The 13,661-nt window shown below is 52.1% G+C and overlaps 1 protein-coding gene across 1 annotated transcript in view; it reads left to right on the top strand.

Moving 5' to 3' along the window:
• The first annotated feature begins 1,066 nt into the window (after nucleotides 1-1,066).
• Nucleotides 1,067-13,661, top strand: part of LOC137375681 (E3 ubiquitin/ISG15 ligase TRIM25-like) — a 28,589-nt gene continuing 15,994 nt past the window's right edge. The window contains exons 1-5 of the mRNA XM_068043070.1: nucleotides 1,067-1,316; nucleotides 1,365-1,666; nucleotides 10,968-11,063; nucleotides 12,136-12,366; nucleotides 12,915-12,937. Of these exons, the coding sequence (XP_067899171.1) occupies nucleotides 1,106-1,316; nucleotides 1,365-1,666; nucleotides 10,968-11,063; nucleotides 12,136-12,366; nucleotides 12,915-12,937 (863 nt within the window). The 5' untranslated portion in view covers nucleotides 1,067-1,105. The remainder of the gene's footprint in view (nucleotides 1,317-1,364; nucleotides 1,667-10,967; nucleotides 11,064-12,135; nucleotides 12,367-12,914; nucleotides 12,938-13,661) is intronic.

Raw genomic sequence — 13,661 nt, forward strand, 5'->3', positions numbered from 1 at the left:
GGTCTGACCAGAACTGGACACAGTACTCGAGGTGGGTCTGACCAGAACTGGACATAGTACTCGAGGTGGGTCTGACCGGAACTGGACACAGTACTCGAGGTGGGTCTGACCGCAACTGGACACAGTACTCGAGGTGGGTCTGACCGGAACTGGACACAGTACTCGAGGTGGGTCTGACGGGAACTGGACACAGTACTCGAGGTGGGTCTGACCGCAACTGGACACAGTACTCGAGGTGGGTCTGACCAGAACTGGACACAGTACTCGAGGTGGGTCTGACGGGAACTGGACACAATATTCGAGGTGGGTCTGATCAGAACTGGACACAGTACTCGAGGTGGGTCTGACCGGAACTGGATACAGTGCTCGAGGTGGGTCTGACCGGAACTGAACTCAGTACTCGAGGTGGGTCTGACTGGAACTGGACACAGTACTCGAGGTGGGTCTGACCGGAACTGAACTCAGTACTCGAGGTGGGTCTGACTGGAACTGGACACAGTACTCGAAGTGGGTTTGACCAGAACCCTGTACAGTTTGATTGTAACTTCCTCCTGTTATTTCTCCTGTTTTGTGTTTGTAGTCCAACATTATTCTGTCTTTGTTTTTGCATCTCTGCACTGATAGGACATGTTCGGTGTTGAGTTTACTGAGACCTGCAGCCTCTGTTGCTTTGCTTTTTCACATTTCTCTTTACCCCTCTGATGAACCTTTAACTTTTTCTGTCTATTTTTCTATTCCTCCCAGAGAGCTCCTTCTCCTTCCTGTCTGCAGGGCTCGGAAAGGTTATGTTTCCTCCTAATACCTGTTTTCATTTGTTTGTTAAACTATTTTGGGTCTGGTCTGAGCTGATTATTTTTGGGTTTGTGTTTACTGAGCCCTGCTTGCTGTATTCTGGCTCCATATTGTAACATTGCAATCTTGTTTTTTGATTTTGGTTCTGAACTGCTACTACAAGTCTGAAAAGGTTAATCTTCAGTCAAAGTGAATCATGAAAATTAAACTAACATTGTCACTCCCTGCACCGAGTGTTTATAAGAATTTCACTTCCTGCTCTGGTGCCTCAGTCTCTCTGGTGCTGTGTGAAACCTCTTCAGGTGCTGGAACAATGGATCCCGGAGCTTTAGAGGATGAATTAACCTGTGCTGTGTGTCTCCACGTGTACCAGGATCCTGTAGCATTACCCTGTCAGCACAGTTTCTGTTTGAAATGTATTGAGGGAGTTTTGGCTCAGACAACAGGCCCAGGGGGGTTGGAGTGTCCTCAGTGTCACCAGAAATTCAACCCCAGGCCCAGTCTGGAGAGAAACTTCACTATGTGTAATATAGTGGAAAAATACAACCAGTCACAGCCTCCTGCTGATTCAGCTCGTGTCGTGTGTGATTACTGTGATGATAATCCAAACCCAGCTGTGAAGACATGTCTGAAATGTGAAATATCTCTTTGCTCCCTTCATTTAAAACCACATTTACAGAACAAGGCCTTCAATGATCACACCCTCATCGAGCCTGTGGCCGACATTACAGTGAGGCAATGTGTTGATCATAAGAAGATGCTGGAATTTTACTGTAAAGATGATGCCGAGTGTGTGTGTGTTTCCTGTACAGTAATAGGCAAACATAAATCCCACACACTGCTGAGCCTGGATCAGGCACAAGCTGTAATTAAGGTGAGTGACACAGTTCCTGATATTAAATACAGTGAGGGAGAGTTTTCCTGTTAATGACCAACATTAATTGGAACTGATTACAGACAGTGCTGATTTAGCCCAGTGTTTTCTTGCTGCCCCAGTTTACAGCTGTTTGTTTTTGTCAGTCAGATTTGCTCCCTCACCTTTCTCTTCCAGTGTGTCTGAGAGAACAGGGTGGGCACTGGGAGGGATGTGAGAGTGGCCCAGGGTGACTGCCCCTCACCCACACTTAGCACCTCCTGGGGAGGGCACCGTAGAGCTGAGTAATTCACTGTGTGGGCACCTGTGAGAACTGGCACTCCATGGCATAGGGCTGTAGAGCAGAGCATGTTGTACCCTGTGTAAGACTGGGGGATTCTGCCCTCTGAGCAGCAGGGAGAGGATCATCACCAGTGGGGGAGTGAGGGACACCCACGGGGAGAGACTCAGGGACTGGGTGGAAAACTGTTCCTCACAACAAGAGGGAATTGTTGTTTGAGAAATGCTGGTGCATCTGAGTCTGTCTCCCTTTCCCCTTGGCTGATTCCTGGAAATGGAGGAGCTGAGTCTGTGTGAAAATGCAGCACACAGTGTGTCACTGTGAAAAGAAGCCGATGTGTGTGTGTGATTACTCAGTTTATACAGGACAGGGAGCACCTCTTTACTGAGAGACACAGAAGGGAATATTTCTGCTCAGGATCCAGACACTGAGTCCCTGGGATTTACAGGGAGGGAGTGGGAGGGCCTCTCAGCGGCTGGGAAATCTGGAAATGCCGGGATCTTGGAGGTCCAGCCGATTGACACATCAGTGCAGTACTGAGGGAGCCCTGCACTGTCGGAGGTGCCGTCTTATGGATGAGACGTTAAACTGAGGCCCCATCTTTTTGCTCAGGTGGATGTAAAAGATCCCATGGGATTATTTTGAAGAAGGGCAGGGGAGTTATCCACAGTGTCCTGGGGCCAATATTTATTCCTCAATCAACATCACAAATAAAGCAGATTATCTGGTCATTATCACATTGCTGATTGTGGGATCTTGCTGTGCACTGGCCTCTGTGCTTCTTGCATTACAACAGTGACTACACTTCAAAAGTACTTCATTGGCTATAAAGCGCATTCAGACATCCGGTGGTCTTGACAGGCGCTACATAAATTCCACACTTTCCTTTTTCTTTTTAACAGCAAGACCTCATTAGAATTCTTTGACTCTGTTTCCCCACCCGGACAGCCGGCAGGATTGAGAGACTGAGCATTGCCGAGTGGGAAATCCTGCAGCACAAGGCAGGAGCCGGGGAACGCTGGGGACGGTCCCAGTGAAATGAAGATCAGAGCTCCATGGGGGAAAAGGCTCGGAGCACGGCAGAGAGATGGTGGGAGTAAGAGGGAGAGATGGCAGTGGAGAGAGGGATGGCAGTGGGAAGGAGAGATGGCAGGAGAGAGAGATGGTGGAGGAGAAATCTGGGAGAGGGCGATATGGCGGTGGGAGGGAGAGATGGCGGTGGGAGGGAGAGATAACGGGGGAGGGAGAGATGGTGGTGGGAGGGAGAGATAACGGGGGAGGGAGAGATGACGGTGGGAGGGAGAGATGACAGGGAGGGAGAGATGGTCTTGGAAGGGAGAGATGACGGGGAGGGAGACATGGTGGTGGAAGGGAGAGATGATGGGGGAGGGAGAGATGACGGGGAGGGAGAGATGGTGGTGGAAGGGAGAGATGACGGGGGAGGGAGAGATGGCAGTGAGAGGGAGAGATGGCGGTGGGAGGGAGAGATGGCGGTGGGAGGGAGAGATAACGGGGGAGGGAGAGATGGCGGTGGGAGGGAGAGATGACAGGGAGGGAGAGATGGCGGTGGGAGAGAGAGATGACGGGGAGTGAGAGATGACGTGGGAGGGAGAGATGGTGGTGGGAGTGAGAGATGGCGGTGCAGGGAGAGATGGTGGGGGAAGGGAGAGATGACGGGGAGGGAGAGATGGTGGTGGAAGGGAGAGATGATGGGGGAGGGAAAGATGACGGGGGAGGGAGAGATGGTAGTGGGATTGAGAGATGGCGGTGGAGGGAGAGATAGTGGTGGAAGGGAGAGATGGCGGGGGAGGGAGAGATAATGGAGGAGGAAGAGATGGTCTTGGAAGGGAGAGATGACGGGGAGGGAGAGATGATGGTGGAAGGGAGAGATGATGGGTGAGGGAGAGATGACGGGGGAGGGAGAGATGGCAGTGGGAGAGAGAGATTACGGGGAGGGAGAGATGGTCTTGGAAGGGAGAGATGGAGGGGGAGGGAGAGATGGCGGTGGGAGTGAGAGATGACGGGGGAAGGAGAGATGGCAGTGGGAGGGAGAGATGGTCTTGGAAGGGAGAGATGGCGGGGGAGGGCGAGATGACGGGGGAGGTAGAGATGGTGGGGGAGGGAGAGATGGCAGTGGGAGAGAGAGATGGCGGGGGAGGGAGAGATGACGGGGGAGGGAGAGATGACGTGGGAGGGAGAGATGACGGGGGAGGGAGAGATGGTGGGGGAGGGAGAGATGGCAGATGGAGGGAGAGATGGTCTTGGAAGGGAGAGATGGCGGGGGAGGGAGAGATGGTGGGGGAGGGAGAGATGGCGGTGGAAGGGAGAGATGCTGGGGGAGGGAGAGATGGCGGGGGAGGGAGAGATGGCAGTGGGAGGGAGAGATGGTCTTGGAAGGGAGAGATGGCGGGGGAGGGAGAGATGGTGGTGGAAGGTAGAGATGGCGGGGGAGGGAGAGATGGCGGTGGGAGGGAGAGATGGCGGGGGAGGGAGAGATGACGGGGGAGGGAGAGATGGCGGGGGAGGGAGAGGTGGCGGGGGAGGGAGAGATGGCAGTGGGAGGGAGAGATGGTCTTGGAAGGGAGAGATGGCGGGGGAGGGAGAGATGGTGGTGGAAGGGAGAGATGGCGGGGGAGGGAGAGATGGCGGGGGAGGGAGAGATAATGGAGGAGGAAGAGATGGTCTTGGAAGGGAGAGATGACGGGGAGGGAGAGATGATGGTGGAAGGGAGAGATGATGGGGGAGGGAGAGATGACGGGGGAGGGAGAGATGGCAGTGGGAGAGAGAGATGGCAGGGGAGGGAGAGATGGTGTTGGAAGGGAGAGATGACAGGGAGGGAGAGATGGCAGTGGGAGGGAGAGATGGGGGAGGGAGAGATGGTCTTGGAAGGGAGAGATGATGGGGTAGAGAGAGATGGCAGTGGGAGTAAAGATGATGGGGGAGGGAGAGATGGCAGGGGAGGCAAAGATGGTCTTGGAAGGGAGAGATGACAGGGAGGGAGAGATGGCAGTGGGAGGGAGAGATGACAGGGAGGGAGAGATGGCGGTGGGAGGGAGAGAAGATCTTGGAAGGGAGAGATGGTGGTGGAAGGGAGAGATGATGGGGGAGGGAAAGATGACGGGGGAGGGAGAGATGGCAGTGGGAGTGAGAGATGGCGGTGGAGGGAGAGATGGTGGTGGAAGGGAGAGATAATGGGGGAGGGAGAGATGGCAGATGGAGGGAGAGATGGTCTTGGAAGGGAGAGATGGCGGGGGAGGGAGAGATGGTGGGGGAGGGAGAGATGGCGGTGGAAGGGAGAGATGCTGGGGGAGGGAGAGATGGCGGGGGAGGGAGAGATGGCGGAGGTGGGAGAGATGACGGGGGAGGGAGAGATGTCAGTGGGAGGGAGAGATGGCAGTGGGAGGGAGAGATGGTCTTGGAAGGGAGAGATGGCGGGGGAGGGAGAGATGGTGGTGGAAGGTAGAGATGGCGGGGGAGGGAGAGATGGCGGTGGGAGGGAGAGATGGCGGGGGAGGGAGAGATGGCGAGGGAGATATGGCAGTGGGAGGGAGAGATGGTCTTGGAAGGGAGAGATGGCGGGGGAGGGAGAGATGGTGGTGGAAGGGAGAGATGGCGGGGGAGGGAGAGATGACGGGGGAGGGAGAGATGACGGGGGAGGGAGAGATGGTGGGGGAGGGAGAGATGGCAGATGGAGTGAGAGATGGCGGTGGAGGGAGAGATGGTGGTGGAAGGGAGAGATAATGGGGGAGGGAGAGATGGCAGATGGAGGGAGAGATGGTCTTGGAAGGGAGAGATGGCGGGGGAGGGAGAGATGGTGGGGGAGGGAGAGATGGCGGTGGAAGGGAGAGATGCTGGGGGAGGGAGAGATGGCGGGGGAGGGAGAGATGGCGGGGGTGGGAGAGATGGCGGGGGTGGGAGAGATGACGGGGGAGGGAGAGATGTCAGTGGGAGGGAGAGATGGTCTTGGAAGGGAGAGATGGCGGGGGAGGGAGAGATGGTGGTGGAAGGTAGAGATGGCGGGGGAGGGAGAGATGGCGGTGGGAGGGAGAGATGGCGGGGGAGGGAGAGATGATGGGGGAGGGAGAGATGGCGGGGGAGGGAGAGATGGCGAGGGAGAGATGGCAGTGGGAGGGAGAAATGGTCTTGGAAGGGAGAGATGGCGGGGGAGGGAGAGATGGTGGTGGAAGGGAGAGATGGCGGGGGAGGGAGAGATGACGGGGGAGGGAGAGATGACAGGGGAGGGAGAGATGGTGGGGGAGGGAGAGATGGCAGATGGAGGGAGAGATGGTCTTGGAAGGGAGAGATGGCGGGGGAGGGAGAGATGGCGGGGGAGGGAGAGATGGCGGTGGAAGGGAGAGATGGCGGGGGAGGGAGAGATGGCGGGGGTGGGAGAGATGACGTGGGAGGGAGAGATGACGTGGGAGGGAGAGATGGTGGGGGAGGGAGAGATGGCAGTGGGAGGGAGAGATGATGGGGGAGGGAGAGATGGCAGTGGGAGGGAGAGATGACAGGGGAGGGAGAGATGGCGGGGGAGGGAGAGATGGTCTTGGAAGGGAGAGATGGCGGGGGAGGGAGAGATGGTGGTGGAAGGGAGAGATGGCGGGCGAGGGAGAGATGGCGGGCGAGGGAGAGATGGTGGTGGGAGGGAGAGATGATGGGGGAGGGAGAGATGGTGGTGGAAGGGAGAGATGATGGGGGAGGGAGAGATGGTGGGGGAGGGAGGGATGGTGGTGGAAGGGAGAGATGATGGGGGAGGGAGAGATGGTGGTGGAAGGGAGAGATGATGGGGGAGGGAGAGATGGTGGGGGAGGGAGGGATGGCGTTGAGGGAGAGATGACAGGGAGTGAGAGATGACGGGGGAGGGAGAGATGGTGGTGGAAGGGAGAGATGATAGGGGAGGGAGAAAAGGCGGGGGAGGGAGAGATGGCGGTGGGAGGGAGAGATGACGGGGAAGGGAGAGATGGCGGGGGAGGGAGAGATGGCGGGGGAGGGAGAGATGGTGCTGGAGGGAAAGATGGCGAGGGAGGGAAAGATGGCAGGGGATGGAGAGATGGCAGTGGGAGCGAGAGATGACGGGGGAGGTAGAGATGGCAGGGGAGGGAGAGATGGCGGGGGAGGGAGAGTTTACGGGGGAGGGAGAGATGGTGGTGGGAGGGAGAGATGGTGGTGGGAGGGAGAGATGACGGGGGAGGGAGAGATGGCAGTGGGAGGGAGAGATCTCCAGGACACAGCAGCAGGGAGGAGAGACATAGTTCATAGAAAACTAGGAGGGAGAAACAGCAACAGAATAAAGAATTGTGAAGAAAGAGCAAAAACACAAATCAGTTCAAACAAGCAGAAACTATTGGACAATTGATTGGATAATGACCATTGGAACCACTCAGTCTGTAACCCAATCCTGTTGGGAATGACAGAATGTTCACTGTTCATCTCATTTAAAATGAAAAGTCTTGTTTCCTCGCACCGTCTCACACTCACCCAAGGATCGGAGACATCGCTGCACCACCTGAAATCTCCCAAGGTTTTGGAGACAATACATTAAGCTGAAATTAATTTCTTGCACTGATTTAGTTTTCCAAGATATTAACTGTATTTACATTCTCCAATACTTAACATGGCAACTCCAGTTATACTCAACATTAACTCCTTGTCCACCTTGACTCTTTGATTCCCTGTTTTGGGTGTGAATATTGAAATGCCAGTTTTATTTGACAGTTTAGAGACTGTTCACATCATTTCCAGAACGAGCTGCCTGTGATAACCAGTCACAGAAAACCAGTATTTATAATTTCAGAATGTGATCAGACTCTCGGTGTGTAACAACAGGTCAGTTAGTCTCAGTTACTCGAATTCAGCTCAGACCCAGAACCAGAGGAACTCTGTAACACAAAACATCACATCTCTGTATATGTCAATAGGACAGCACGTGTTTACAGATAACCAATAAAATACATCATCTTCCTCCTGCTCTCCAGCAGGTCTCATTATCAATCTAGTGAAAATAACTGACGAAAAATTAGCTTTTGCAGGAAAAACAAAGATTGAAATTTGAGGAACATTGTTAATGTGAAATCAACCAAGGCTTGCAGAAGAGGTGAACACTGCAGGCTGTCACAGGGAGTGGAGCCATGTGCAGCCTCCAGCTCCGAAAAGTGAACAATTGTAGATGTTTTTCAAGCTGAAAACAAATGAAATCCCTTCTTTTGCTCTCATTTCAGTTTGTCTTTCAATTTCCTGTGTTTGCTTTCAATTTCTCTCGCACTGCTGCTAAAATCTATCTTCCCACTTCTCCATTGGTATATGGGAGGGTGTAATGATATAGAGTAAAGGGGGAACGGGGTGATGGGGATCCAGTCGATGTGGGTATATGGGAGAGTGTAATGATATAGAGTAAAGGGGGAACGGGGTGATGGGGATCCAGTCGATGTGGGTATCTGGGAGGGTGTAATGATATAGAGTAAAGGGGGAAAGGGGTGATGGGGATCCAGTCGATGTGGGTATATGGGAGAGTGTAATGATATAGAGTAAAGGGGGAACGGGGTGATGGGGATCCAGTCGATGTGGGTATCTGGGAGGGTGTAATGATATTGAGTAAAGGGGGAACGGGGTGATGGGGATCCAGTCGATGTGGGTATCTGGGAGGGTGTAATGATATAGAGTAAAGGGGGAAAGGGGTGATGGAGATCCAGTTGATGTGAGTATATGGGAGAGTGTAATGATATAGAGTAAAGGGGGAACGGGGTGATGGGGATCCAGTCGATGTGAGTATATGGGAGGGTGTAATGATATAGAGTAAAGGGGGAATGGGGTGATGGGGATCCAGTCGATGTGGTATATGGGAGGGTGTAATGATATAGAGTAAAGGGGAAACGGGGTGATGGGGATCCAGTCGATGTGGGTATCTGGGAGGGTGTAATGATATAGAGTAAAGGGGGAAAGGGGTGATGGAGATCCAGTTGATGTGAGTATATGGGAGGGTGTAATGATATAGAGTAAAGGGGGAATGGGGTGATGGAGATCCAGTCGATGTGGGTATATGGGAGGGTGTAATGATATAGAGTAAAGGGGGAATGGGGTGATGGGGATCCAGTCGATGTGGGTATATGGGAGGGTGTAATGATATAGAGTAAAGGGGGAAGGGGGTAATGGGGATCCAGTCGATGTGGGTATATGGGAGGGTGTAATGATATAGAGTAAAGGGGGAAGGGGGTAATGGGGATCCAGTCGATGTGGTATATGGGAGGGTGTAATGATATAGAGTAAAGGGGGAATGGGGTGATGGGGATCCAGTCGATGTGAGTATATGGGAGGGTGTAATGATATAGAGTAAAGGGGGAACGGGGTGATGGGGATCCAGTCGATGTGAGTATATGGGAGGGTGTAATGATATACAGTAGAGGAGATCTTGGCTTCTTTGAATATATTCCCACTAAACTACTGACCAACCAAGTTCCCCTCCTGCTCCCCATTCTAGCTGATATTGTAAATATTTCTCTCACTCAGGCACCGTTCTGCTCACTTCGAAATCTCTCTCCTCAATAAACTCGCCCTTACCCCTTGGACCTTACAAACTACGGCCCCATCATAAACTCCCTTTCCTCTCCAAAGAACTTGTACTTGTTGTCACCTCCCAAATTCCTGGCCCCCTCGGCAGCAACTCCATATTTAAACCTCTCTGATCAGATTTCTGCCTCTGCCTCTCCCTACTATACAGTCACAATGACATCCTATGTGACTGTGACCCTGGTGTACTATCCCTCCTCATCCTTCTTGACCTGTCTGTAACCTTTGACCCAGTTGACCACATCCTCCTCCTCCAATGCCTGTCCTCTGTTGTCCAGTTCAGTGGGACTGCCCTCGCCTGGTTCCACTCTTACCTATCCAGTCATAGCCAAGGAATCTCCTGCAATGGCTTCTCTTCCCACTCCCACACTGTTACCTCTGGAGTCCCCCATTGATATATCCTTGGCCCCTCCTATTTCTCATCTACATCCTGTCCTTCAGTGACATCATCCAAAAATCACCATGTCAGGTTCCACATAGACACTGATGAGATCCAGCTCGACCACACCACCACTTCTCTCCACCCCTCCACTGTCTCTAAATTGTCAGACTGCTTGTCCGACATCCAGTACTGGAGAGGCAGAAATTTCCTCCAATTAAATATTGGGAAGTTTGAAGCCATTGTCTTTGGTCCCACCACTAACTCGGTTCCATAGACGCTGATTCCATCCCCCTTCCTGACCACTGTCTCAGCCTGAACCAATCACAATCTCGGAGGCCTATTTGACCCGGAGCTGAGCTTCCGACCCCTTATCCTCCACATCACAAAGACCACCTACATCCACCTCTGTAATATCACCTGTCACCACCCACACCCCAGCCCATCAGCTAATGAAATCCTCATTCATGTTTTTGTTACCTCCAGACTTGGCTATTCCAATGCTTTCCTGATCACCCTCCTACCTTCCACCTCCATAAACATGAGCTCATCCAAAACTCTGCTGCCCGTTTCCTAAATCACACCAAGTCCCGTTCTCCCATCACCCCCGTGCTCGCTGTTCCCCATTGGCTCTCGGTTTGACAATGCCTCGATTTTAAAATTCTCATCCTTGTATTGAAATCCCTCCATGGCCTGAGTCCCCTCTGTCTCTGTAACTCCCTCCAGTCAGACAACACTCCGACAACTCTACATTCCACCAATCCTGGCCTCTTGTGCATCCCCAGTTTCCTTTGCCCCACCATTGGTGGCCATGCCTTCAGCAGTCTTGACCGTCAGCTCTAGAATTCCCTCCTCAATCCTCTTTGCCTCTCCATCTCTCCCTCTCCTCCTTTAAGAGGTTCCTTAAAACCCACCTCTTTAACCAAGCATTTTGTCACCTGTCCGAATGTCTCCTCCTTTGACTCACTGTGAATCTTTGACTGATTACGCTGCTGTGAAGGGTCTTGGGATGTTTTACTTGTTCAAAGTGCTTGATAAAGCAGGTTGTTATTTTAAACACTTTCTAAATGCCTTTACAGGAAGAATTGGAGAGAGAAGTCGAGAAGCTTCGGGGAGTCCAGCAGAATTGTTCCAGCAAACAGCGAGACTTGGGGAGATCAGAAGCTGAAATAAAGGTAGGGAAAAGTGGAACTGGATTTCGAAAGGGTTTCTCTCCCCACTGAGTCAATGAGCACATCAGAAACAGGCCTTCCAAACCAGGCTGGTTCTGTTGGGGCCGAGTCACTGATTACACTGAGATCCTGTGTGTTTGATGTGAGGAGGAGCTGCTTAACTCTACCTGTACCTCCCAGCGAATATTATTACATCACTTAGACACTGGATTTACTGAAACAGACATAGCCAGAGGCTGGCAGGTGAAGACTTGTCCTGAAGCCTGTATCAGTGAACATAGAAAGGAAGAGGAAGAAATGCCCATTAGCCCCAGTGAGCCTGCCCCATGTAGACAGGGTTCAATCACACACACCACTGATCCATCCTGAACCATGTACTCACCTGGGAAAGACAAACAGAAGAGAGAATAAACACCTGCAGCCAATTCAGGACAAACTTGGGGAAATTCCTCTCCAGCTCCCTTTTAAAGGGTGGTAGTGACTCCATACCCACCACATGTTCAGGGAGTCTGTTCCAGAGATCGAGGACTCTGACGTCTAACCTCACTGTGTGTCTATGGATTTTATACACAGGCCCTCTAGTCCTACCATCCTGATCCATCTCAAGTACCTCACCCAATGAGTGAGTCCAATAATCCCTCCATCATTTTAACACTTCAATCCTGTCCCTCTCGGCCTGCCTTTCTCTAAATCCCCCGACCTCTTGGAGCCGATCCTGTGAACTAAAATCCATCAGATTACGTGTCATTCTGGCCACTGTCCTCTCCAGAATCTCCATCTCCTTCACCAGGTGTGGGCACCAAAACTGGAGCCATCACTCCAGGTGTGAATGGACCAGGTGGCAGTGCCATACACAGTCTAAATACAGAGCTCTTTCTTTTAAACTCAAGGCTCAAGGCAACACTGGTTAAAGTGTGTTTTCTCTCCCAGTAGACACCCTCCACTGCTTGTCTATCTTTAATGGGTGATGGAGTAGTGATCTAAACAAACTGTCCCATCCCTGGAAAGTGCCGTGTGCTCAGGGTAACAGCTGAGTGGAAGGGCCGTTTGTAATGAGAGTTGGTTTGGGTTTCAGACACGAATCAATGAGCTGAAAGGAAAGTTATTGAAGAGCTTCTCTGAATGGAGGAGACAGCTGGAAGAAGATGAAGAATACACACTGAAACTGATCGATGAGGAGGGTCTCCGAACTCTCTCACAGATTACAAACTGTTCTGAAGCATTAAACAAGAGGATGGAACAGATTACGTTAATAGATGAAGAAACCCAGAGTCTGGTACAGAGGCACCCTCTCTCCTTTATTCAGGTACATCTTCAATATAAACAGGGCCATGGCTGGGGAATGGGATGTTTCAGTGAGGCTGGTATGAGGCTGAATTGTTTGAAGATTGTTGGTGGGGCCGAGCATTGGTGCTGCCTCCTCAGTCCTGCCCTCAGAGTGTTGGTGCTGCCTCCTCGGCCCTGCCCTCAGAGTGTTGGTGCTGCCTCTTAGGCCCTGCCCTCAGAGTGTTGGTGCTGCCCCCTCAGTCCTACCCTCAGAGTGTTGGTGCTGCCCCCTCAGTCCTGCCCTCGGAGTGTTGGTGCTGCCTCCTCGGCCCTGCCCTCAGAGTGTTGGTGCTGCTCCCTCAGTCCTGCCCTCAGAGTGTTGGTGCTGCCCCCTCAGTCCTGCCCTCGGAGTGTTGGTACTGTCCCAGGATGGAGTGCAGTGAAATGTGGGATTATTCCCCATTCCTGTGACTGGGGTCCCACCTACTGTTACACACTGAACTCTTTACTCTCAATCCCAAATTCACTGTTTGCTTCCATTGGGTGTTGGTTTGTTCGTTGACTGATTTGATCTCTCTTTATTCACAGAACTGGAAGCAGGTCCTTTCCAGGTAAGTTCCTCTCAGTCATACAGAACCTGCTGCTGATAGGGAACCTTCACCTGTATCTGGGAGAAGAGTGAAAGTAGAATCACGGCTTGGAAACCTTCCCAGATAAGGTGCTTTGAAATGGTGGGAATTTTGAGTGATGTTTAACTGTGGTTTGAGGGGTTATTGACTCAGGCAGCCTGTGGGAAATGGGAGATTCTACACATACACTGACAACACCCAGCTCTACCTCACCATCACCTCTCTCCACCCCTCCACTGCCTCTGATTTGTTTCTCTGCTTGTCCAACATCCAGTATTGGATAAAATGAAATTTCCCACAATTTAATATCAGGAAGATTGAAGCCATTGTCTTCAATCCCTGCCACAAACTCCATTCCCGAAGCACCAACTCCATCCCTCTCCTCGGCCACTGTCTGAGGCTGACCCTGAGTGACAGTTGTGATTCTCGCCTCTGACTCAGAAGGTTGTGGGTTCAGATCCCACTGCAGTACTGAGGGAGTGCTGCACTGCCGGAGGTGTCGACTTCCAGATGAGACTTTAAACTGAGGCCCTGTTGCCCTCTCAGGTGGACAGAACAGATCACATGGCACTATTTGGAAGAAGAGCAGGGGAGTTATACCCATTGGCCTGGTCAGTGTTTATCTCTCAATTAACGTCATGAAACCAGATTATCTGGTCATGATCACATTGCTGTTTGTGGGAGCTTCCTGTGTGCAAATTGGCTG

The sequence above is a fragment of the Heterodontus francisci genome, chromosome 12 (assembly GCF_036365525.1).
Source record: "Heterodontus francisci isolate sHetFra1 chromosome 12, sHetFra1.hap1, whole genome shotgun sequence".
NCBI lineage: Eukaryota > Metazoa > Chordata > Chondrichthyes > Heterodontiformes > Heterodontidae > Heterodontus > Heterodontus francisci.